Genomic DNA, 27,604 nt, shown 5'->3' with positions numbered 1-27,604 from the left:
GAATTGGCTTGGGGGTGTGGTTTGATGTGGGTGTTTCCTGTGTGTGTCTTTGCCACCACCAAAACACACCCATCTGTCAGAACCTTTCCCCCACTCAATCTGTCAGTTGTTTTCCCCCACTCAATCACAATGAATAAATGTCCTGCAGGTATGGTGAAATGCCGGAGGAAGCTTTGAATTGGTCAGTAGCCTACAGAGTTATTTGAGAATAATACAATTCCTAACTTATGTAGATATTCTAAACTAAGTGTTTTGACAACTTTCAAATGTAGTAACCGGTTCATGTAGAATACACAACCATTTACATAATACCATAGAAGCAGTGTTCTGCTAATAGAGCAATGTGGACCTTTCACCTTTCATTGTCATTCCKAGCCGATACAGATACTGTGGCTATCTGCATTTTGTCTGGTGGTAATGGGGCTACCTTGGCAAACATGTCAGGGTGGTCATATCTTCTTGTGTGGTGTCCCTGATCCTGGTGCCCAAGGTTCTCCCTCCCCATATTGACTGATACGATTCAATTCAATAATAAAAAAAGACAATACAAGTAAAAGTTGTGTCTGGTAGAAAATGTATGCCGAGTGCCAGGTCTCTCTCCATTTAGAGACATCAGTATTAAGCCCGTCTGTCAGTCTGGACATCATCACATCATCTTGCAAGTCTCCAAGTGCTGGCTCCATAGATGCATCTGTGAACACGTATACAGTCACTGTTCTATTTTTTGTTTTATCTGACTAGGCAAGTCAGTTAAGAACAAATTCTTATTTACGATGACGGCCTACCAGAAGGCAAAAGGCCTGCGGGGACGGGGGCTGGGATTTAAAACAAATGTAATAAATAAATATAGGACAAAACACACATCACGACAAGAGAGACACCATAACACTACATAAAGAGAGACCTAAGACAACAGCATAGCATGGCAGCACCACATGAAAACACAGCATGATAGCAACACAACGTGACAACATCATGGTAGCAAAACAACATGGCAGCAGCACAACATGGTAGCAGCACAAAACATGGTACTGTACAAACATTATTGAGCACAGACAACAGCACAAAGGGCAAGAAGGTAGAGACAACAATACATCACTCGAAGCAGCCACACCTATTACCAATGACAGTTAGAATAGCTGGTATCTGACATACAAGAATATACTCACGTTATTATACATGTTGAAGTTTGAACTTCTCAGTCAGACTTAACCTACCTAATTCTGGTCTCCCCATCGATGACCGTTGGTGAGCAGGCAAAAGGTGAGGCTGGAGGTAAGGTATTTGCCAGCACCCCATTGATGGGCATGGCAACGTAGATCCGCTCCTGGACCCTAATCAACGATACTCGTCGTTCACACATAAACACACACAGAGCACTGATTACATTATCAATGGTGGTTATGATAAGCATGGTGGAACCAACCTGATCGCAGCATTCACCTTTCGATTTCACTTCAGATATCATGATATGTGAAGTGATATAGAATGGTAAACGCAGCAATCAGGCTGGGGTCGACCAGGCAAGGTTATGGAGGTGAATTGGGACACAACTCTAAACTGTTTTGACCTTTGACCAGGTCAAATGTCACCAACCAGATTCAAGTGTCTGGCCTGTTCCATTTATAGGAATGCTCAAAAAGTGGACATGTCTGCGTGATTCTCAGGGTCCCCTTGCTGGTCTTCTCTATGTTGCATATTCGACTGCTAACTAGACATATCTTGTACAACTGCAGCAGGCAATCCTCATAAACAATGTACTTCCTCTTCTTATGAGGTGGGGTTGACTAGGAGAGCCTGTGACAGGGGGATACAATAGACAGCCAAGTGGTAGAACCCTATCCCTCAGCAAATAACCTTTTTGGAACCTTTTGTTCTTAGAGTGTAGAACTTAGCCGCTTTAAATTAGTATTTTCAACGGTTGCTCTATACGCTATCAAAATTATTCAGTTCTCTCTCTATGTGCAGTAATGTCCTTGATATTCAGATGTCATTCCCTAAATTGGTTCTTGATAAGTAATTTCCCTATTTTGAAAGGCAAAAACACATTTGAAAAATACGAGTACTTTAAAAAGAATTCTGTGAATTTTTCTGTTATATCGCTGTTCAAGGAAATATCAGAATACGCTCTGAATCTACAAGGAAGAAATCCTTTTGAAGAGTAATGGCCCGATTCAGACAGGAAATGTATGCCTTTCCTATGCACGCCTTTCCTACGCACTTCTAAGAAGTTGGTATTCAGACTTACAGTACCTTATGCAGGTGTGTAACGGGCTTAGCAGGCTTGGTTCCCTTGCGTGCGCTGAATACATTTAAATAAATTGCTGAAAACCCTCCCACTTGCTGGCCAACAGGTTTTCTCGTGGAGTTTTCATTCAATAGGGTTTTCAGTACATTTATCTAAAGCCATTCCTTTAAATTTGGTGTACCTTTAATTAACATTTTCTTGACAGAATCACTAGAATATATTGAGAAAACGGTTCAGAATATTAGGGATCAATGAAGGAAAGCCATGTAAATACACGCATATTCATTTTCAGCCCCAATTGGTAGATTTTAAAATATTCTGATCTTATATATTATTTAGGGTTATTTATGAAAAAAAAAAAAAAAAGTTTTGGAGAGCTTTTACGCATTTTTTTTTATCGGTGAATCAAAAATACAGATTCATCCTGAAAGTTGCCAGATTCAATTGATCAATCCATGAAATATTGGAAGGTGAGAAAAGTGTACAATAGGGTTTGAAAAGAATGTGTCAAAGACTCCAGCCACCTAAGTCATAGGCTGTTCTCTCTGCTACCGCACGACAAGCGGTACTGATGCACCAAGTCTGGAACCAACAGGTTAACCAGTTAACCAAATAGCTACCCAAACTATCTGCATTGACCCCCATTTGCACTAACTCTTTTGACTCATCACATACGCTGCTGCTACTGTTTATTATCTATCCTGTTGCCTAGTCACTTTACCCCTACCCATACAGTATGTGCCTTCAGAAAGTATTCACACCCCTTGACTTTTTCCACATTTTGTTGTGTTACAGCCTGCATTTTAAATTGATTCATTGGCCTACATACAATACCCCATAATGTCAAAGTGGAATTATGTTTTTAGAAATGTTTACAAATTGGGTATTCAACCCCTTTGTTATGGCAGGCCTAAATAAGTTGAGGAGTAAAAATGTGCTTTAACAAGTCACATAATAAGTTGCATGGACTCATTCTGTGTGCAATAATATTCTTTAACATGATTTTTATTGACTGCCTCATCTCTGTACCCCACACATACAATTATCTGTAAGGTCCTTCAGTCGAGCAGTGAATTTCAAACACAGATTCAACCACAAAGACCAGGTAGGTTGTCCAATGCTTGCAAAGAAGGGCACCTATTAGTAGATGGGGGAAAAAGAAGACATTGAATATCCCTTTGATGAAGTTATTAATTACACTTTGGATGGTGTATCAATAAACCCAGTCACTACAAAGATACAGGCACCCTTCCTAACTCAGTTGCCGGAGAGGAAGGAAAATGCTCAGGGATTTCAATGGTGACTTTAAAACAGTTATAGAGTTTAATGGCTGTGATAGGAGAAAACTGAGGATGGATCAACAACATTGTAGTTACTCCACAATACCAACCTAATTGACAGCGTGAAAAGAAGGAAGCCTGTATAGAATACACATATTCCAAAATGTGCATCCTGTTTGCACCAGGTCACTAAAGTAATTCTTCTAAAAATGTAGCAAAGCAATTACATTTTACAAAGTGCAATGTTTGGGGAAAATATAATACAACAAAACTGAGTACCACTCTTCCTATTTTCAAGCATAGTGGTGGCTGTATCATGTTATGGGTATGCTTGTAATCATTAAGGACTGGGGAGTTTTTCGGGGYAAAAAATAAACGGAATGGCACAGGCAAAATCCTAGAGGAAAACCTGGTTCAGTCTGCTTTCCACCAGACACTGCCAGATGATTTCACCTTTCAGCGGGACAATAACCTAAAACACCAGGCCAAATCTACACTGGAGTTGCTTACCAAGAAGACAGTGGAACATTCACTGTGGCTGAGTTACAGTTTGACTTAAATCTGCATGAAAATCTATGGCAACACCTAAAAATGYTTGTCTAGCAATGATCAACAACCAATTTGACAGAGCTTGAAGAGTTTTGAAAAGAATAATGGGCAAATGTTGCACAATGCAGGTGTGGAAAGCTCTTAGAGACTTATCCAGAAAGTTGCTTCTTCAAAATATTGACTCAGGGGTGTGAATACTTATGTAAATTAGATATTTCTGTATTTCATTTTCAAAAAAAAATCAAAAATTTCAATTTTTTGTTGTTGTTGACCTTTGTCATTATAGGGCATTGTGTGTAGATGGGTGAGAAAAAAAGATCAACTTAATCCATTTTGAATTCAGGCTGTAACACAACAAGATGTGGAATAAGTCAGGAGGCATAAATACTTTCTGAAGGCACTGTATCTACCTCCATTACCTCGTACCCCTGCACATCGACTCAGTACTGGTACCCCGTTTATATAGCCAAGTTATTGTTACTCATTGCGTATTTATTCCTCGTGTTATATTACCTTTCTATTATAAAAAWYWWTTCTCTGCATTGTTGGGAAGGGCCCGTAAGTAAGCATTTCACTGTTAGTCTACACCACATTTTTACAAATAAGATATGACAAATACAATGTTATTTGATTTGAACAATAGTCCTATAAATRTTCCCTAATAATCCTCACTAATCATGGAACTGTGATGACAACGGTCCAGTCATCGTAAACCTAGCACCATCCTCCAGGTATAAACTGCTGCATATGGTCTGCATTACATAATGATATCCCAAATTATTGCACAACTTGTAATGCCTAATATGATCCACTTTTGCTAGCGATCTTCAGGAACTACTAGTCAAACGTGACAGAGGAAAGAAAGGTAACAATGTAATGGCATGATGCAAAATGTAAGGAAATGAACACTAAAGTGACAGTTATAAATGTATGTGGGTATGACTGATGGAGGCATCTGATAGTGTCTAATATTTAACATGATACAAATTGTTTTAAAAAATACAGTGAAAAGTCCAGGCATATATTTCTAGAAATCACAAATCAACTTGGTAGGTTTGGCGCTATACTATATACGAATGGCTACAGAAGCCTATAGTTTGGGTCTCCAAATTTCATCCCTGCAAGTTATGAGGCCAGAATTTCATAAACTTTACTGTGGAAAAGCTGATGTGCTTTAGTTTGCTGATTGGTTTCACATTTATCTCCAGCGATCATAAGGTAAAACATATATAAAACAATTGTAATTTAGATTTACAATCACCTTGTCCAAACAGCTTACTCATTTACCTCGCTCTTATCAATAGCTCTTAAAAATGTGTAAATTACAGTGCATGGAGAATAGTGTTATTTCTATCGAAAAAACAGGAAGTAGATGTTGTTCCACTTGGAATCGACATGTTGCTCGAGCTTATTCATCATTTGACCGCACGTAAAGGTGTTTGAATTATGAGGGAATTAAGTCCAGGTCAGAATACGGTATATATGTAGACACACCTCCTCCACACCTTCATTTCTGTGAGCTCCACCCCAAAAGTATAGCGGGTGAATAGCATGCTATTCTCATGCTTAAGTTCAAGATCAGAATACTTGTAGAGGAGTGACAGAAATCCTGACTTTACTTGTTCAGATGGTTTCCAGTTCCGGTGGCATGCATGCTTTCTTTTGCAAATTACTATGAATTAACTGACTTACTGTATTTCCCAAAACTTGTCAATACTAAACATTTTATTAAGCTGTGGTACATTCATTGTTTGACAAGAAATAACTAGCAGGTCTATTACAATCCAGCATCTAGAAATTGTCTGTCCACAATTCAACCGTGGGAACATGGTGGCTCACAACACCAGACAACAGAAAGAGATGGCCGCCACTATACGAGAGATTGTTCGGAAGGAGATTACCTCTGCCCCTCAACTTACAAAGTGGATACCTATTCAACCAAATTGGAAAGTCTGGAGAAGACAGCCAATGCGACAGAGGTGCGACTCAGTGACCTGGAAACAGCGCAAGCTAAGTTGGAAGGGATAATCAAACTCATTAAAGAGAAAACGGAATAACTTGAAAAGAATTCCCGTAAATTCAGTGTGTGGGTCACAGGGCTTGAAACTGGTTTGGAAGCGGGCAACCCATCTTCCTTCAAAAGCAATCTTTTTTTATGAACTGTTCGTGCAGGAGAAGCTGGGTCCCAGCTCAAGACTTCTTCAAGAAGCACATCAAACCCAACACACAAGGGGACAAGCCAACAGATGGAACCCCATGACTGGCTCATTATTCAGGTATGCTATCCATGCAGAATCATGCAGCCTAGCCTATGGCTATGATGCTGTCCTCAGCATAAGAAGATTATGAAGACACCTCTTATGTGTGGGTACAAGGAAGAAAATTACTATTATTGCTGAGCATCGAACTTGTTTTAATACCTTAAGACCAAAAATATACTGCTTAAGAGATTTCATATGTAAGGCTGCCACTCGCCATTAAGCTACAACCCTGTAATTATAGTGCAGGGBAGGGGGAACCGGGGAGGAAAGGCTGGGGCCTAGGGGGGAAGGGGGGGCGAAGGGGGAACAGTTTATAGAGAGGGTCTTCTGGGTGGAGAGGGACAAATGGGTGGGTTTCCCTGTGTGTCCTGCTTTTTATTTTACTCACATGGGTTTATCAACACTAAAGATAACAATTACATTTTAGAAAAATAATGGCAACACTATATTCTCTCATGGAATTGCAAAGGCCTTAATATTCCTATKATGCGTTCCAGCTGTCTTGATATTCTAGCAAGAAACCATATTGATATAATAATGCTCCAAGAAATGGATAATCCTGAACGTATCGTGAATAATGATGAGTGAGAAAGTTAGAGAAGCATAAATATGGGGTTTGGAAGGAGACATGTTAAGAAGGGGAGTTTGGGTGGGCCTACCTCTTTGTTTCTCTTTTATTTGGTCAAAAAAATGTAGTGGAAAATAATAAGTGTAGAAAAAAAGTGCATAAAAAGGGAAATACGTTTCATTTACGCACGCTTAACTTGGGTCGGAATTCCCCCCTMAATGCATTGGTAGTTCAAGAAATAGTATTAAGCATTATTGTCTCATTTATAAATCAATATAATATGTAAGAGGGAAGCTGAATTAGTAAGTGGTTACCCAACCATATGACCCCTGAAATCATTGACCATGTGCAGTTTTTACTGCGGTCTTATTGTATGATGTGGTACAGACATATTCTGATCCAAGTTTGTTTTAAATGGTTTTGTTATCAACTGGCACAGCTTTACAGAGCTACAGTGAAGAAGGCTAAAGTGTATAGAAAAACCAATTCAGTAACCAGATGGTGTTCAGTAGGGCACACCGTTTATGTGCCCTATCCAACAGCTGTGTGTTGTTACTGCACAAGGTCAAGTTTTAAATCCCCATTTCACTCCTCGTATCAAAACGTATTCTCCCTTCTAGTGCCTACTGAATACAACTCAGGTCTCCAATTGTCCACTGGCTGTAACAATAGGATTTCCCTCACAATATGTGCCTCTGACCTCTATGCAAAAGGTTTGGCGATTAAGATATAATAAAAATTWACTGAACTGGTGAGCAGTTTTCACAATGTAGGGCTAGTATTAATGAAATGAGGATCATTGAGAGAGCAATTCCATTTCAAAAGGCTTTAAAAAAAATATATCCCACAAATTGGACAGGAGGGGGAATTACACGCCTATCATAATGCATTGGGATGAGACTAGTAAAATAATTGAACAAGAGCTGACAAATAATTGAATAGCTTGTAGGTATTCTAAATATGGACACTTTTTTTCTGTCATTAGAATTTTTGTATTTATTATTATTTATATTTTGACAAGATTTTACATGGATGAGACTCACAGCATGGTAATGGATTGACATAACAGTATGAGGTATAAATATTGGGAAGGCTTCCACAAATGACAACAGAGATCCATACACAACTCTTGATGAAAGGCTGTGATGAACATAATTGATTCACGGTCCATGATTATCTTCCATCTATACTGTATGTAGTACTTACTTACATCATTAAGCCTTATATTAGCCAATATTAAACCAACAAATATTAATAACTCCTTTGACAGGCTTTGACAGAATACAGCTATACATGTATACAGGCCGTTTCCAATTAACATTGTAATGTCTTAGAATCACATTTCCTATTCACTTCCATGTGCTATTATTTTTWGTGTGTTGGATTGATGCCCAGAGCATTGAGGAGAGGTCAGAGTGCTCAATGAGAGGAATATTTTGAGAAACACACAACTATACTGTTTGGCTAACATATTTGACTTTGCTCATCAGAGGTTATGTGAAACAGAAACTTGTGATGTAATAGTGCTACAATGTGGATTCAAAGTGCTTTCAGAGTTACCGGTTTAATTTCCAGGTAAAGTACCTAAGTGTTTACATGCATTACAGCACTACACTTACACACCTGTTAACTGCACAAATTCTGAAGTGTCCTAATCTGCCCTGCAAAAAGACTATAGATCTAAATAGCAAGGTTATGAATGAACCAGGGTGTAAATCACTTGAAGCGAGCCTATTGTGTGCCTGTGTGTGAATGTGCCTCTATCCTGCTAAGATAATGCTTTGTCCTCTTTTTTCTGCTATACAGTAATAGCTAAGTCCCCGGTGCACTCCCATTATTTTCAATATAACCACCCCTTATCAGGTTTCTCAGCAGTCTCCTAAGTGGTTTATGCAGACAAGTCATAATCAACGCTTTGAAGACCTATTAGGGACCATTCCATCCAGCGATGATTGCATACTGCAATTTGATTTGTTGACAAACATTAATAATGGTCAATGGTTTATTATAAAATCATTAGCACTCTAAAATCTCATTATAAGTAGAACGTCATCCCATAATGCGTTTATATTAATTTACCGCAAACCAGAAAGGTAGGAGGTAAAGCGACAGACAACCTTGCTCCCCTTAGCCAGCTCAAGCTGAATGGACTGGGGAAATACGGAGAATACAACAAGACAGACCATGGGCTTCAATTATAGACAGACTTCATATCAGATTAGTGTAACAGTATCCAACGGCCCATTTTAACTGACTGAATAAGATATACAGATAACTGCCAAAATAAAGGAAACACCAACATACACTGAGTGTACAAATCATTAAGAACACCTACTCTTTCTATGACAGACTGACCAGGTGAATCCAGGTGAAAGCTATGATCCCTTATTGTTGTCACTTGTTAAATCCACTTCAATCAGTGTAGATGAAGAGGAGGATATAGGTTATATAAGGATTTTTAAGCCTTGAGACAATTGAGACATGGATTATTGTGTATGTGTGCCATTCAGAGGGTGAATGGGCAAGATAAAATATTTAAGTGCCTTTGAACGYGATATGGTAGTAGGTGCCAGGCGCACTGGTTTGAGTGTGTCAAGAACTGTTTTTCATGCCCAGCAGTTTCCATGTGTATCAATAATGTTCCACCACCCAAAGGACAGTGTATATGGGTCTTTGGTTGAAGGGTTAAAATACCACAGGTCAGTGTCTGTCTATGTTGATGCTGTGTGTATGCATGTGTGCGTGTTGTTTTCCCTCATAAAGTGTGCCAAACCCCAAAGATGTGGTTGTTACAACCAAGAGACTTGTCTATGGCAAACGTGCACTCACTCTCCACTCTCATCAAGCTACTCCATCCTCCTCAGAGAACTCGGTGATTGATGCAAACAAGTCCACATGAAGTGTAACGTGGAGAGCCCGTTGTTTTCGATGCTAATCTCAATAATGTAGCCGGGACCTAACTTATCACTGGGGCTTTAAACCAGAGGTGGAAGAGATGGGATGGCTCTATTAGTCATTTCTCCTCATAATGTCCCAGTCACTCTCGCCCTTTAACAATCTAATAAGCCTTCTCTCACTGTGGACAGACAATTCCATAATGGCCGCAGGATTCTTAGGGAGGCTGGTGGCTGTAATTGCAATGGGCCTCTGGCTTTGTTTACACCTAACTCAAATCAGCGATCGGTCGGCATCGGAGTCAATCAAAAGCTGCATTCTCCCATTGGGTGTTTATTTATATGTTTCTCATTTACTTTTCTAATGCACAGATGATCTGTCTCCGTTGTCAATGCAATCACTTTGTTGTAGAACCACACTGAAGGGAAGTGAGTATCGTAGGTTGAAAATAGTTGATTTGATCTGTAAAGATTGTGGTTTTGTGTTCTTGTCTTGAATTTAGCGGGGACTTTGGAGAAATCGCTCTGCTGTTGACAATTTACAGGTCATTTCCAGTTCCTTTGTTGCCTGTGTCAGAGTATTCAAGGCAAATCTGTCATTCAGTTTAGAAAAGTTGAGGCACTTTTTGAGGCACAATATTCTTGATTTGCTTCAGAAGACAGGACGTGTTACTGAAAGAAAAGAAGTGGGGAGGTGAAATTGGATTAAATATGATGATGTATGTTTATCAACTCCTGTGGGATTCTTTTGTTTGTGTGATTAACTTAGACATGTTACATTCTAGTTGAATATTGGTATGTGTTAATATCAATATGATTCAAACTGATACATGATTCACTGATACATCTTTGGTTTCAAATGTTTGTAGATGTTTAAGATGTTTTTCTAATATTGGCTAGGATTTCTATTCCATCATACCATTCTTTTTTTAGGAGTAACGTGAAGAGCTGAACAACCCACATGGCAGATGTAGCCACTGGCTGACCTTATCTGGCCCTGTTTCAGGAATGGGTAGTGATGCAAAGTGCAACAGTCCAGTAGTTCTGTCTGTGTTTTTCCTAATATACCTATGGACTAAGTGCACTTGAGCTTTAGAGTGTTATGTTTAATAACTAACATACAAGCGATGCGGAGTAACAGTCACCCAAGGCACTGATCATATAAGCCTACTGTATATCCATTCTCTTAAGAACTTGTTCTTTGAATATGTTCCCAGGTAAAAGGCTCTGAGATGAAAAACTCAGAACCATCAGCCCGAATTGCCTTTGGAGAATCTTGRCCTTTCCTCTCTGATGGTGCTCTGTCGTTTGTTTCGAATCAGGCAATAGAACAACTTCTTGGATAAACACTAGATAACAAATCTCTCACCTTTTTCATGACTGCTGGCAGATTTTCTTATTTTTTTATTCAATGCTCTAAGGTGATTTGAGCCGCTACACAAAGCCATGTGAAATGTGATAATATTTCACAGCAAGCTTTCTCTTGAAAGAGTTTGTGAAGCTTCACAAGCAGTCGATCCAAACCCAAACAAACTGCTCGAAACTTGGAAAATACTGATTTGTATTAAGAAAAACAACACCATTTTACAATGTCACAAATATAGTGAAGTTGTGCAGGTATTAATTTGATACAAAAATATAACAGTTAATATGTTGCAATGGTTGCAAGCAACAGTTGTGCAGCTAGCAGCTACAGTACATTGCTAACGGTTAGCGACTTAACGTACAATATTTGGGTTAAATAACATGGAAATGGTGTCATGTTTGCTTTGGTTTGCAGACCTTAAGGTCAGTGTTGTAAAGCACTAACAAAGCTTTCTAGTGATCCTAAATGTAGACTTAAGGGGGGCAAGGAGTCCCTCCAGACTTTCCAATAATAGAATTGGGGCATACAGGCCATGCAGTAGTGGCTAACTGCTTGATTTGAGTAGCTGTGCTACAGTGGCTGTGCCTAATCTTCTGAATGAACTACCAGTGTCATTGCTTAAGATACTGAACCTAATTCTCTTCAACGCTAACCACAGGGTATCTAGGCTTAGGCTATCTTGCAAGACTTATCGTCCAAACAGCAGCTGGGTGAGTGGTTCTCACACTTAAGTCACGTTGTGATAATGACAGTATGGAAGTTGAGAACTGTGTTTTCTCAGCTCTGTTAAAAGAAAAGTGTGCCTCTCCCAGGTCCGTACGGGAGTTGCGGTGATGGGACAAGACTGTAAGTACCAATTGGATATCACGAAATTGGGTAGAAAAAGGGGTAGAAAGTTACAAAATATATATATATACAGTATATACAGTGCGTTCGGAAATGATTCAGACCCCTTGACTTTATCCACATTTTGTTACGTTACAGCCTTATTCTAAAATGGATTAAATAAAAAATATTCCGCAGCAATCTACACACATTACCCCATAATGACAAAGTGAAAACAGGTTTTTAGACATTTTTGCAAATGTATTAAACTTAAAAAACAGAAATACCTTATTTACATAAGTATTCAGACCCTTTGCTATGAGACTCAAAATTGAGCTCAGGTGCATCCTGTTTCCATTGGTCATCCTTGAGATGTTTCTACAACTTGATTGGTGTCCACCTGTGGTAAATTCAATTGATTGGACATGATTTGGAYAGGCACACACTTGTCTATATAAAGTCCCACAGATGACAGTGGATGTAAGAGCAAAAACCAAGCCATGAGGTCGAAGGAGTTGTCCGTAGAGCTTCGAGACAGGATTGTGTCGAGGCACAGATCTGGTAAAGCGTACCAAAACACATCTCTGGAGAGACCTGAAAATAGCTGTGCAGCAACGCTCCCCATCCATCCTGACAGAGCTTGAGAGGATCTGCAGAGAGGAATGGGAGAAACTCCAAAAATACAGGTGTGCCAAGTTTGTAGCGTCATACCCAAGAAGACTTGAGGTTGTAATCACTGCCAATGGTGCTTCAACAAAGTACTGAGTAAATGGTCTGAATACTTATGTAAATGTGATATTTCCATTGTTTTTGTCTAAATTCACAAACATTTCTAAAAATCAGTTTTTGCTTTGTCATTTTGGGGTATTGTGTGTAAATTGATGAGGGAAAAAACYATTTAATCAATTTTAGAATAAGGCTGTAACGTAACAAAATGTGGAAAAAGTCAAAGGGTCTGAATACTTTCCGGATGCACTGTAAATACAGAACCAGTCAAAAGTTTGGGCACACCTACTGATTAATTGTTTTTTATTTATTTTTACTATTTTCACATTGTAGAATAATAGTGAAGACATCAAAACTATGAAATAACGCATATGGAATAATGTAGTAACCAAAAAAGTGTTGACCACTACATGATTCCATATGTGTTATTTCATAGTTTTGATGTCTTCACTACTATTCTACAATGTGAAAATAGTAAGAATACAGAAAAACCTTTGAATAAGTAGGTGTTCTAAAACTTTTGACCGGTAGTGTATATAAAATAAAACAGTGTAAAATGTCCCACCAACATTAGACCAATCATGTTCTGTATATGTTTGGTAGGATGTTGATGGAATATTGCCCTAACCCTAAGAAAACTGGACACAGGAATGTTCTTGCAGCCTTCCAGTGAAACGTGTCTAGAACATTAATAATAGATATTCTGAGAACATGGCAGCGGTGGAAAAAGTACCTCATTGTCATACTTTAGTAAAAGTCAAAATACCTTAGTAGAAAATGACTCAAGTAAAAGTGAAAGTCACCCAATAAAATATGACTTGAGTAAAAGTCTAGAATTATTTGGTTTTAAATATACTTAAGAATCAAAAGTCAATGTAATTGCTAAAATATACTTCAATATCAAAAGGAAAAATATAAATAATTTCAAATTCCTTATTTTACGCAAACCAGAAACCACCGTTTTATTTATTATTTACGGATAGCCAGGGACAGACTCCAACACTCACACATCATTTACAAACAAAGCTTGTGTGTTTAGTGAGTCCACTCAATCAGAAGCAATAGTGATGACCAGGGATGTTCTCATGATAAGTGCATGAATTGGACCACCTTCCTGTCCTGCTAAGCATTCAAACTGTAATGAGTACTTTTGGCTGTCAGGGAAAATGTATGGAGTAAAAAGTACATTATTATCTTCAGGAATGTTATGAAGTAAAAGTAAAAGTTCTCAAAAATATAAATAGTGAAGTAAAGTACAGATACCTCCAAAAACTACTCAAGTAGTACTTTAAAGTATTTTCACTTAAGTGAACATTGCAACTGGGTTCTGGGTAAGTTCTGTTTGACATTTAGGGAATGTTCTCCTAACTCTAACTCTAAAACATGCAAAATAGATTCACATTAGGTTTTTGCTCACATACTGTACATGCTTCCTTACTAACGGAAAACTGGACACAAACATCTGGGGACCATTACGGGTAGCATTACAAAAACATTCTCTCTCTCTAGAATTGTTAACTGGTTTAGCAGCAAAAGGTGAAAGAGCCTTGGTTGCTAAGACAACTTATGCTGAAGCAGAAACCGCTCTGCAAACATTAATTATTGTCAATTGTATACCAGTGGTGCTGTTTTTCTGCAGTGTTGTGGAAATAATATGAAAACGTTCAATGATAAGGAAAATAATAAAATATGAATAGGGTTGAGTCAGGCAGAGCCTGTGTGCGCAGCAAATTTCAAACTCTTACAAAAGTTTCAAAAGAGAAGGAAACAGTGTTTGGAGGATATGGCTCATCTGTGTAGCAAGTTATTGGCAGAATATTTTGGGAATATGTAGTCAAGCTTGATGTGTTTCTCAAATCCCTCCAGACCTCCCAAAAACTGGCATGAATATTAGAACAGAAGACATGTTTTTTGCTTTGACACAAGGTTCATTTTAAGATCAACCATGAGAGACATGACTTTACTTTCAAACTTTCTCCTACTCAAGTCCTGAATATTTCTTTGCTTACTCTGGTTAGTGTAGCTTACATACCACTACTGATATGAATGTATAAATGAAACCCCAACAGGAGTCAGGGTAGGTAAACATAGAATGCCAGAAGGTCTAGTTGTTTTGTCACCTGGTTCAACTCATCATGGTCTTCATTGGGCCAATTAGCAAAATCACAACAATCAAGAGTGCCTGCACATGCTATTTCTCTCTAAGGCTAAAGTGTCCTACCCTTGGTGACCTCCCGTTCCAAATGAATTGCTGTGACATATGCCTTTACCATCTGTTCAATCTTAAAGTAGAATATGCTGCTGAGATACAAAAGCAGAGTAACTCTATCACAAATCTTAAGAAAGTACACAAACTTTTCCCCTTTCATTAACAACCTAACATCATTATTTCATCGATTGAACTGAAAATACAGGCCTAACCATTTCCGGCCCTCTTTTGGACAAGGAATTGCTGTCACGCTAAAGCCCAAATTATCTTAGGTTAACCTTGCCATCACTCACCCTGCAACCATAAAATAACACTGTAATGGTCAATAACTCAATCCCCACTTATTCGCCTCAATCTGCGTAATGTTGATAGAAACACGAAATACAAATGTTCAATTACCTGTGCTTCCGTTTCCCATTAAAGTTAAAAGTAACAACCCAGCACAACCTTTCCAGTCAGTCCCCTGTAAGCTGCAGTAYCAGCTGCTGGTGGGACCAGGGCTTTTGGAAAGTAATGAGATCATGCTAATGTTGTATGTGACATTTCAGCTGATTGGGAAGGGGTTATCTCCAAGTAAAGGTGCCTCTCCATTTTAGTCTCAGCCCCATTTCCCCCTCCTCACACACAGAAAGAAACACACACGCACACACACACAGTCATCCACACACACACAGAGGATAAAGAACTGATACTGGCACGTTTCTTTGAATAGCAAGACTTTAGAGACTTTATGATGTCCATTGCGAGAGCAGTGATTATCCTACAAGACTGCTGATGTCTGGGGAAATTTGATTTTATGCTATGTGTGTTGACATTCGATAACATTTTGAGTGTCAGTGTTTCTGTAATGTGGTACCTGCTGATGTTGTGTACAAGACCTTGCTACTGTATCTCTTGAGAATTTCCCCCTTGAGTGGCTCCTGCGTTCAAATATTTAACGAACAGGTGAAYAAATGTTATGTTGTAGTGTCTAATGTATAGAGATAAGGTACGGTCCACACTCTCTTGCATTAATACATCATAAGGTTGTGTAGCCTACACGCTACCTTTGTCAATGTGGCAGACAGCTTGAAAGGTTGATTTCCATGAATCTTGGATATGACACCTGTTTAACCTGGTTGCAAGTACTGTTTCATAATCAGTAGACAGTTAGAAAACTGAAGTATGTGTACGTGCATATGTGTATGTTTCAAATTCAACGGCTGCTGCTAGGAATTTGTTATGGTCCTATGTATTTTTATGTAATTATCAAGGTTTGAGTTGTAATGTGGCTTTTGGGGAGCCATTTTAGGTCACATAGAAATTATTAGTCAGGTATTGAAACTGCATTTCAATCACCTGGGGTTTTTGGTAATACCTTGTGCACCTCTGCATGCTTTCTACATTTAAACACTGATGTTTTGTGTTCTTTTTTAGGCCACACATTTGTCACTGAAGGGGAATACGTTGATATGACAGCGATCACTAAAGAACAGTCGGGATCGTATGAATGCGTCTCCTCCAATGACATCTCAGCCCCAGATGTGAGGACGGTGAAAGTCACAGTCAATTGTAAGCATAAAAACAAACAATGACGGCAAACAGCTCAACACTCAAACAAAGCTAAATAGTCAGCTAATATGGCTCTTTTATCAGCTACATGGTATTTCAAGGCTGTTGTTGATCCAAGCTTGTTTTAAGAGCTTACTGGGGTAAATCAATTCATTTAAGAAGTCTTTTATTAGTTTAACATGTTAGCTAGCGTGTACATTGGTATCAACAGAAAACATATTGAAGGACTTCACAGATTATTCAGGATAACAGATACTTCATCTGTTTGAAACAGTTCCGTTTGAAGGACAGCAAATGAATGGTTATCAGGTAGGTAGACACAGCAATATGACATAATTCATAAAAGCATCATTTCAATCTTTCAAGACTGCAAAAACAGGCTGTTTCCAATGTGCACCATCCCGTGAGGCATACCCACATTAGGAAGACTCAATAGTGTCAGTCTTGGCAGATCAGAATGTTGTTGTTGATTTCTGTAAGCAGAAAGTTGTCCAGCTGTGTGTGATGATGTCATATTGCTGAGTTTACCTTTAATGATAAATTGGATATGTACCGCTATAAAACTAATTTAATGTCATGCATCCTACAGACGCTCCCTTCATTTCGAATGCCAGGAGTACAGGTACCCCAGTGGGCCAAAAAGGGGTGCTCCAATGTGAGGCCTCTGCTGTTCCTGGGGCAGATTTTGAGTGGTACAAAGAGGACCGCAGGTAAGTCCTTAAAATATATTTTTTAAATAGTCTATGTTATAAATGTCCAATGCAGCCATTTTAATCTCAATATCAAATAATTTCTGGGTAACAATTAACCTTTTCACCTGTGAGTTCCAAATATCTCCAACGGTCGCCCGAGCGTGAGTTGTTTTATGCACATGATTTCAGGACTATTAGCACGCGCTGCCTGCTAATTATCTATAGGCTATGTTTCAACTTGTGAATTTTAAATTATTTCTAACAACAACAAAAAATGTAATACAATTTTATTGAGGTGTGTTCCGCCTCCTCATTAATTCACATTAAAGTAGCCCATTTCAGGGAATTTATGTTTGAACCTTTACTTAGCCGGACAAACTTCTCTCTTCGAGAGCCCAAGCACTTCCACAGTGTTTCCGCAGATCAAGTATGCAGATATTTACGCAGTCTTGCACAAACTGGAAAATGTTCTTGCTGGCGCCAGAAAAAATAAACAAAATAAAATAAACTGGTCACCATCAGGACATAACTTAGTAAGGACTGCGTTTGTGCAAAATGTTTCTGTGAAAAATACAGTGCGGCTAGCTCAAATGCTGACTGTTGCGTCAATCGAAACTTGACATTCTAAATAAGTGTTGTAATCCCACCGGTTTGAGCGTACTTTGCAGGGACAACTGTAGATGAACACACTTGTTTGTTGGTACGTGTGAAAAGGTTATGTACCTTACTGTGATTGTTTTTTAAATGAAAATGGTCTAAAAGAAACAAAAATAGCTTATTAGCAAAGAGCAATTTTTCAAGCAAGAATTTTGCTAGGACTGTCTGGACGTGTTCTGAGTGGAGAGGGGAAAACTGAAAATGAATTGTTATTGGCAGAGAGGTTTGGAAGTGTATTTCTTATTCGTCTAGTAACTATTATAAACCGGGTAGTTTAGATACTGGATGCTGATTGGCTAAAGCAACATTTAGCTGTGGGTATGTGAGCGTGTATACCACGTTTAGCCTTTTCGTCTTGATATCATTGCGCCTTTTCACCTTGATAAATTGGCTACATCAACAATTGTTTGACATGCCCACATAGAAAATAAGAGTTTAGATGAACTTGAGAGAAACAAGAACAATGTGAAACAAACAAAGTGGGCTCTTACCTGCTTCACTGACTGGTGTATGGAAAAAGGGATACATTGTGAGTTTGAGAATACAACAAAAAACGGAGCTGAACGACATCTTACAGGACTTTTATGGTTCAGTCAGGAACATGAATGGCGAAGAATATGAGATTAGCAGCTACGCTGGACTCAGAGCTGGTTTGAACCAACATATCAAAGACCCCCCCCCCCCTATCAGTTTGGCATGGAATATACTGAAGGACACCGAATTCACAACAAGCAACAATGTGTTTGTCGACGTAATTAAAACGTGAGGAAAGAGGAAAGAGGCGCGCGACAAAGCTGCCCACCACTCAGCCATAACAAAACGACATGCAGCTCATCAAACAATCCAAGGTTCTGGACACTGAAACACCTGATGGTTTGGTGAACAAAGTATGGTTTGATGTTCCACTTCATTTTGAGCGAAAGGGGAAGGAGGGAAACCGTCTGTTGAAACCTGACTCATTTAATATATGTACAGACAAGAACGGCTTACAGTATGCGACTCTCTCGTTCAACAAACCCACAAAAAAAACACAAGAGCCCGCAGGAGAAGAACAGGGAGAGTGGACGGGGATACATGTATGAACTGCCGGCTGATCCTCTCTGCACGATAGCTACGCTTAAGTAGCATCTGTCCGTCCTTCCCACCATCGCCCCTGCGTTGTACCTCCTACAGCAACGGAAAGCCGTGAATGGATACATATGGTATGTAACTGTTAGCTAGCTAGCTAAATCAAATTTACCCTGACAATATAACTGGTAGCTATGTAGGCCTAACTATTAGCTAACATTATTTTATTTTATATATTTCAGGTACATCAAAAAGCCGATGGGAGTCGCAGATTTACACAAACCACTGCCTCCGAACCACCATGATCCAGAAACTGTCGGATGTCGGACTAGAGGCACGAGAAATAATGTCTGTTAGTGGACACAGATCTGAAACCTATCTTCAAAGTTACTGGATGCCAAATCTGGAAGCGACGAAGCGGTGGAGCACTATTCTCTCTGACAACAAAGCAGCAACTTCCCCAACTAGAAGAATGACATCCATTTCCAGCAGCATGGATCCAWCAAACAACAACATGGGCAAGCCAACAACAAACAACAACATGGTCAAGCCAACAACAAACAACAACATGGGCAAGCCAACAACAAACAATGACATGGGGCAATTCTTTCATCCGTGCACAATAAAAGGCATCATTCAGATCAACATTAATAAATAATTGCTGTGTGTTAGTCACCTGAGAAGTGGCGCTAATGCTCTGTTTTTGCATTAAATTTAATGAAAGCTTGCTAGCTAGCCTGTGGTTATGTTGCATAGCAACCAGTCTAGCAACAAGACTACTTTTTCTGGCGGAATGTATTAAGATTTTATTTATTAAAACAACATTTTCAATATAGATGTGTCGTTCTTTGCCTTACTGTGTTGGCAAATGGTTTCTAAAAGCAAAAAGGCACCTTGGGGGTTAGTGGTATATGGCCTATACACCACAGCTAAGGGCCGCGTTGCGTTGTGTATAAGAACATCCCTTAGTCGTGGTATATAGGCAGCGGTGTAATGTACTCAAGTAAAAATACTTTAAAGTACTACTTAAATATTTTTTGGGGTGTATCTGTACTTTACTTTAATATTTATATTTTTGACAACTTTTACTTCACTACATTCCTAAAGAAAATAATGTACTTTTCACTCCATACATTTTCGCTGACACCCAAAAGTACGTTTTGAATGCTTAGCAGGACAAATTCACGCACTTATCAAGAGAACATCCCTGGTTATCCCTACTGCCTCTGATCTGGTGGACTCACTAAACACAAAAACACAAAAGCTTTGTTTGTAAATGTCTGTGTTGGAAAGTGTCCCTGGCTATCCATAAATAAAAATGTAATTGTGCCGTCTGGTTTGCTTAATATAGGCAATTTGAAATGATTTATACTTTTACATTTTACTTTTGATAATTCAGTATATTTTGCAATTACATTGACTTTTATACTTAAGTATATTTAAAACCAAATACTTTAAAACTTTTACTCAAATAGTATTTTACTGGGTGACTTTCCCTTTTACTCATTTTTTATTAAGGTATCTTTACTTTACTCAAGTAGGTCAGCCGGGTACTTATTCCACCATTGTATATAGGCCATATACCACACCCCATGTACACCCATCAACAGGCTGACATTTCAGGAGGTCTTTTTAAACAGCTCTTACACTAAAAGGACATTGTCATCCTTTTCACATTTTCACAGTATTATTCCAACATAGTCTGGTAATGCATATAACAGAGGAATCCATGTTTTTGACTGCACTGGGCCTTTAAGGGTCTCAGCCTTTTTTGATTGTTAGTAGATTTATATCCCCCAGTTGTTTTTATTTTCTACAGGCAATATTTAATTTTGTATAATTATAATTTACTATATAATTTTCAAATTACTTTACTTTCTTTGGACGAGAATCATCATGGCCACCAAAGTCGAGMTCTGTTTGTTTTTGCATAATTTGTTTCTGTCAATGGGCTGCTTTGCTTGGACAACCTCTGAGAAAGTATCGTTTTTTAAAATAATAAATCACTACAATATCCTGTTTCGAAATGAACCGGCACAAGCCAGTGAAGTGTGGGGAATATTAGTGATGCAGCCAAATATTTTTTTGCACAATGCAGATTGTTGTACAGCGATCCAGAGCTGTCGTCTCAGCATGACCCAATGAGCTGTGTTCAGTATTAGAGCTCTGGAGACTTATTTCAGAAGTATTTTTGTCGATGTAAGTTCCCGAGACTAATAGTCTTTACCTAGCAGCCATGCTTGTGCTAAACCCTTCTCAAGGACATACACATACACCCGTGGTTGCTGCTGAGGGGAGGATGGCTCATAATAATGTCTGGAACGGCACAAATGGAAMGGCATTAAACCCACGGAAAACATGTGTTTGAAGTATTTGATACCATTCCATCTATTCCGCTCCAGCCATTACCACAAGCCCATCCTCCCCAATTAAGCTCCCACCAACCTCCTGTGACATACACAAATACCTACACAGCAATGCACTCAATGGGCCTCAAACTGGACTGGATTATACTGACATTGTTTACAGACTACACCAAGGGTTTCAAACATACGGGCGTCCAATCTGGGGGTTAAACTCAATATGTCTTTTATGACTAAAACCAAATCGAAACTGTGTAGAGATGATAATGGACTTATATTTATACCGTTTCTTGACTTCCAGCTTGCTAATAATAGCTAGACAGTCAGGGGAGAATAGAAAATTACCAAAACAATGGATAGAGAGCTATTTGTTGCTAATTTTGATGGCAAGGAAATGCGGCCCCCGGGGCAAAATGTATTTGACACCCCTGGACTACACCTTCAAACCATATCCCCAACCTGCCACATTTGATTGAGATAAGACGTAGCTTTTAACTTCACGGCTATATGGATTTGTTATGGATAAACATATACAGTAGATATGGGATTCCAGTACCAATATTTTAAGAATGTATTTTCTTCTTTACAGACTCTTCAATGGACTGAATGGGGTTAAGATAGAGAGCCAAGGTAAACAATCCATGCTTATGTTTTTGAATGTTTCTGAAGAGGACTACGGAAACTACACGTGTGTTGCCCTGAACACCATGGGGATCACCAATGCAAGTATAATCCTCTATGGTAAGACTGCCTTACTGTTACTGTTGAAGTACAATATCGGTTTAATACTGTACATGTTATTGTGTTATTGTGTGCACTGGGGATGCAATTATAGCAATTGAAGATGCTATAGTTTAAACACAAAAGTATGTGGACACATGCTCAAAATCATGGGCATTAATATGCAGTTGGTCCCGCCTTTGCTGCTATAACAGCCTCCACTCTTCTGGGAAGGCTTTCCACTAGATGTTGGAACCTTGCTGTGGGGACTTGCTTCCATTCAGCCACAAGAGCATTAGTGAGGTCGGTCACTGATGTTGGGCGATTAGGCGTGACTCGCAGTCGGAGTTCCAATTTATCCCAAAGGTGTTCAATGGGGTTGAGGTCAGGGCTTTGTGCAGGCCGGTCAAGTTATTTCACACGGGTCTCGACAAATCATTTCTGTATGGACCTCTCTTTGTGCATAGGGGCAATGTCATGCTGAAACAGGAACTGGCCTTACCCAAACTGTTGCCACAAAGTTGGAAGCACAGAATTGTCTTGTATGCTGTAGAGTTAAGATTTCCCTTCACTGGAACTAAGGGGCCAAGCCCGAACCATGAAAAATAGTTTAGAACTCAGTGTTGAGTGTTGCAACTGAGGACAGAAGATTTTTACGCGCTACGAGCTTCAGCACTCAGCAGTTCCGTTCTGTGAGCTTGTGTAGCCTACCACTTCGCGGCTGAGACAATAAGTTTCTACTTCACAATAACAGCACTTACAGTTGACCGGGGCAGCTCCAGCAGGGCAGAAATTTGATGAACTGACTTGTTGGAAAGGTGGCATCCTATGACGGTGCCAGTTTGAAAGTTACCGAGCTCTTCAGTTCGGGCCATTCTACTGCCAATGTTTGGCTATGGAGATTGCATTGCTGTGTGCTCGATTTTATACACCTGTCAGCAACGAATGGGGCTTTTGTAGGCTATATAGAAATAATGACACTCAAACTTAAAATCATTAAACATAATAATAAGGATTTATATCAGCCTAATCAAAGTTTACATTACATCACATATTCCGGTGTTTGATRTTCTAATACAGKTGCATGGGATTTCTACTAATGCATCCAATGGCAATGTCTGCGATAGGTATAACGCCTGGAGCCACTTGTGGATTTGACAATTACGATGCAGTTACACCTCCGACATTGCCTAAACAAAAGCACTGATATGCTATGCAGTTGTCGGTTACCGCAGGTTAACTTGGATCTGATTGAATCAAATCAAATTMTATTAGTCACATGCGTCGAATAAAATAGGTGTAGACCTTACAGTGAAATGCTTACTTTCGAGACCCTAAACAARAATGCAGTTAAAAAAAATATGAATAAGAGAAAAAGTAACAAGTAATTAAAGAGCAGCAGTAAAATAACAATAGCGAGACTATATACAGGGGGGTGCCGGTACAGAGTCAATGTGCGGGGGCACCGGTTAATATGTACATGTGGGTAGAGTTATTAAAGTGACTATGCATAGATGATAACAACAGAGAGTAGCAGCGGTGTAAAAGAAGGGGACGGGAGAGGCAATGCAAAAAGTCTGGGTGGCCATTTGATTAGATGTGCAGGACTCTTATGGCTTGGGGGTACAAGCTGTTTAGAAGCCTCTTGGACCTAGACTTGGCGCTCCGGTACCACTTGCCGTGCGGTAGGAGAGAGAACAGTCTATGACTAGGGTGGCTGGAGTCTTTGACAATTTTTAGGGCCTTCCTCTGACAGCGCCTGGTATAGAGGTCCTGGATGGCAGGAAGCTTGGTCCCGGTGATGTACTGGGCCATACGCACTACCCGCTGTAGCGCATTGCGGTCGGAGGCCGAGCAGTTGCCATACCAGGCAGTGATGCAACCAGTCAGGATCCTCTAGATGGTGCAGCTGTAGAACCTTTCGAGAATCTGAGGACCAATGACAAATCTTTTCAGTCTCCTGGGGAGGAATAGGTTTTGTCGTGCCCTTTTCACGACTGTCTTGGTGTGCTTGGACCACGTTAATTTGTTGGTGATGTGGACACAAAGGAACTTGAAGCTCTCAACCTGCTCCACTACAGCRCCATTGATGGGAATGGGGGCGTGCTCGGTCCTCTTGTTCCTGTAGTCCACAATCATCTAATTTGTCTTGATCATATTGAGGGAGAAGTTGTTGTCCTTGCACCACACGGCCAGGTCTCTGACCTCCTCCCTATAGGCTGTCTCATCGTTGTCAGTGATCAGGCCTATCACTGTTGTGRCATCGACAAACTTAATGATGGTGTTGGAGTCGTGCCTAGCCGTGCAGTCATGAGTGAACAGGGAGTACAGGAGGGGACTGAGCACACACCCCTGAGTGGCCTGAGTGTTGAGGATCAGCGTGGCGGATGTGTTGTTACCTATCCTTACCACCTGGGGGTGGCCCGTCAGGAAGTCCAGGGTCCAGTTGCAGAYGGAGGTGTTTAATCCCAGGGTCCTTAGCTTATTGATGAGATGAGGGCACTATGGTGTTGAACGCTGAGCTGTAGTCAATGAATAGCATTCTCCCATAGGTGTTCCTTTTGTCCAGATGGGAAAGGGCAGTGTGGAGTGCAATAGAGATTGCATCATCTGTGGATCTGTTAGGGCGGTATGCAAATTGGAGTGAGTCTAGGGTTTCTGGGATAATGGTGTTGATGTGAGCCATGACCAGCCTTTTGAAGGACTTCATGGTTACAGATTTGCTACAGAATGCAGTTACACCTCCCACATCGCGTAAACAAAAGTAATTATATACTATGCAGTTGCTGGTAACTGGGGGTTAACGCTGATCTGATTGAATCCTGGCCTAAATGTAGATGTGTCTGTATGGTGGGGTATAAAGCAGACATACAGTATACTGTACATTTTGTTTGTCAGTGGTCTTATTCATAGTTGTGGGGGAATAATCCACAGTGAACCAAACTTGCAGTTTTGTAATGTAGAATAAAGCCATGAATTAATTCATTGTAACATTGTTGCCGTGAATAGGACAAAAAGCACCAACTTCTTGATTATCTCTAGAGGCATATCATGTGAATGAGCTGAGCCTCTTTGGATACAATAGCGAATACAATTGCTCAGTATACAAATTTGTTGAGTCATATAAAACTTCTAAAACTCTTAGGATAGCATTACAGTGTATTGTCAACTTTTCCTTTGAATGCAGTTCCAGCAGTTTACAGAGAGTAACAAACTTCAACAAAAACACATATTAAGAAGCAACTTTAGCCATCCTACACTATTCTATTCTCACCGTTATAATCATGAATATCTCCTCTAGCCTCAGTCGTGCTCCTCACTTCACATGCCAAGATATTTGAGGAATGTTGTTTGTCTTGTACTGCATGTTTCTTTTTGATCATCAAAGAGTATAGAATACCCTGTCATCTCTGATATGAATGAGGGATTTGTGTTTAAAAAGCRATTTGAGATCCTGGCTATGCTTTGTTAAGATGGTCAGTGTCTAATGGAGCATATGCTCAGTTTTCAAAGCAAACTGTCCTATTCAATATGCAGGAGGAATGCATCTTGTTGGTTCTTTACCGAACGTTACTGCTGATGATGACCTCTTTGCAGTCCTCCTTCCCCTAGATTACTTTCCAGGAAAAGGCCCTAAAGCCAACATCCAGTTTTGTTGTCAGTTAAAGCCAATAGATCCCACACTTTTTTAGCTGTGGAGGGGGGTAGAGGCAGTAAGAGAGCTAAGTGGGGGAAGCACTGCCTCTTTAGATGCCTTACTGTGAAGTTAATATCTAAATATGTTTCCCAACAGGCCCCGGGACCATGATGCACGATGTGAACAGGGCAGCCCTGTCGCCCCACTGCTCATTCTGCCTACTGCTGACTGTTTTCCTTTTGTTCCTACTCAAGTTTTGATGCAACACAGGCCATCCTCAGCTTCTATCAGCACTGAAAAACAACAAGACTCTTGGTCCCAGAAGAAGAAATGGAACAAAAGGAACCACCAATAACATCGTTGGTTTGCTCTTCTTTTTTGGGGGTTTGCATTGGCGGTATGTCTTCTTTTGGACAAAAACCAGAAGACGGGACATATCTAGGAGGGTGGGGAGGGAGAGGGTCGACCTGYAAGCTGATCTGAGGTGATGGTAGTACTACCAAGTTTGTGTCACTCCAACCTTTTGTATGTAAAAAAGGGGAAACAAAAAGTTAATGTAAGTGTTGATAGTTGACTGGTTTTGCCCAAATATTGAGGTGTACATTCAGATTACTGGTGTGTCCTGTCCTGTTTGTTCTCTGTACAATAACATAAGCTTTTTTAAAGTAAATTACAAAAAAATAAAACACGCAATGTGATTGTTCATTTTACTGTATTTTTTACAGTTGTATGCAACAGAATAATAACAAAAACAGACCATTCAATATAAACAATGTCAACTTCAGTGGCAGAACAATACAATATCAAATATTTAAGGATTATTTGTGACAAATGAAGTTCATACACAGCAAAAAAAGCACTGTTGAAACATAAACAGCACTGACACAGTTTTMGGGGTTGTCACTGAGAAGAACTGCATAGTCAAAGACAAATGATGACAGTGCTTTTTAAGTTGTCTGAAATTGGCTGACGCCTTTTGAAAAGGAAGTTTTGAGACAGAAAAGACTGATATACACAGGCAGAAATGTGCAAAGAAAACAGTTTATTCACTGCACAAGTGATTTGTTCTCTCACCGACTACAGTGACATCCCACAATCCCATTTAGCTAATGTGGGTGTCTACGAACAAACCGCAAACGGTAAAGTAAAAACAACATGATTCCAACAGGATACATGTAAAAATGCGTACTGCGCTCCCCACTACAAGAAGTGAAGAGAAATGAGTCATTGAGAGTCATTGATCAAATGTTCTGATCTCTCTTTAAAAGGCAAAACCTTGCAGAAAACAAGAGAGTATAAACCCAGAAGTCATTCTAGCCCTCTGCATTGACCAGAGATTGAAACATTGTGAATGTCTGTCGGTTTGTGTCCTCTCACTGTTTCAGGCCCTATTCAAATAAACATTGAAACTGGTGTGGATGTGTATATCTGCATATCTATTGAACAGACACAAAGGTTTCTGATTTAGGAACCGTTTCCAAATGACATTGCCTGATTACCTAAATTACTGTCACAATCAATTCTAAAAACTGCAAAGAGCCTAGCAGAAATTCACTGAACCACGTTATTTATGTCCTCTAGTTTAGAATGTTTCTCATGTACTTTACCTGCATGGTTAACTGTTTGATATAGCCAGGGCCGGCTCCAGGCATAAGCGGTCGCTTACGGCCTCAGGCTGCTAGGGTGCCCCAGAACAGCAACAACAAAACACTTTTTTTTTAAGGAACTCGGGGATCTCAACTTACTGTTGAGAGTTAAAATAGTACAATACACAAGGTGCAAGTATAAAATTTGGTTGTGCATCAGCAATTTTTATCTCAATTAGCCATGTCAGCTAACAATTTTTAGATTGGTAAGTTAGTCTAGCCAGCTATCTACACTTGTAGTAAGCATGGCTGAACACCGACCAGGCACACAGGGCACGTGCCCACGGGCCCTGACCTCAAGGGAGCCGCCATTGATTTGATTAGACACTCTCACTCAGATATCA

General features: G+C 39.7%; 1 protein-coding gene across 2 annotated transcripts in view; it reads left to right on the top strand.

Annotated features, from left to right (window-relative positions):
• Window positions 1-26,319, top strand: part of LOC111981913 (opioid-binding protein/cell adhesion molecule homolog) — a 380,076-nt gene extending 353,757 nt beyond the window's left edge. For both annotated transcript variants that reach the window (XM_024013402.2, XM_024013401.2), the window contains 4 exons: window positions 16,343-16,477; window positions 17,067-17,187; window positions 21,847-21,998; window positions 25,771-26,319. In XM_024013402.2, the coding sequence (XP_023869170.1) occupies window positions 16,343-16,477; window positions 17,067-17,187; window positions 21,847-21,998; window positions 25,771-25,874 (512 nt within the window). In that variant the 3' untranslated portion in view covers window positions 25,875-26,319. The remainder of the gene's footprint in view (window positions 1-16,342; window positions 16,478-17,066; window positions 17,188-21,846; window positions 21,999-25,770) is intronic.
• Window positions 26,320-27,604: the final 1,285 nt, after the last annotated feature.

This window comes from Salvelinus sp. IW2-2015, linkage group LG20 (genome assembly GCF_002910315.2).
Source record: "Salvelinus sp. IW2-2015 linkage group LG20, ASM291031v2, whole genome shotgun sequence".
Classification (NCBI taxonomy): Eukaryota; Metazoa; Chordata; class Actinopteri; order Salmoniformes; family Salmonidae; genus Salvelinus; species Salvelinus sp. IW2-2015.
This window is presented reverse-complemented; position numbering and strand designations above follow the sequence as displayed.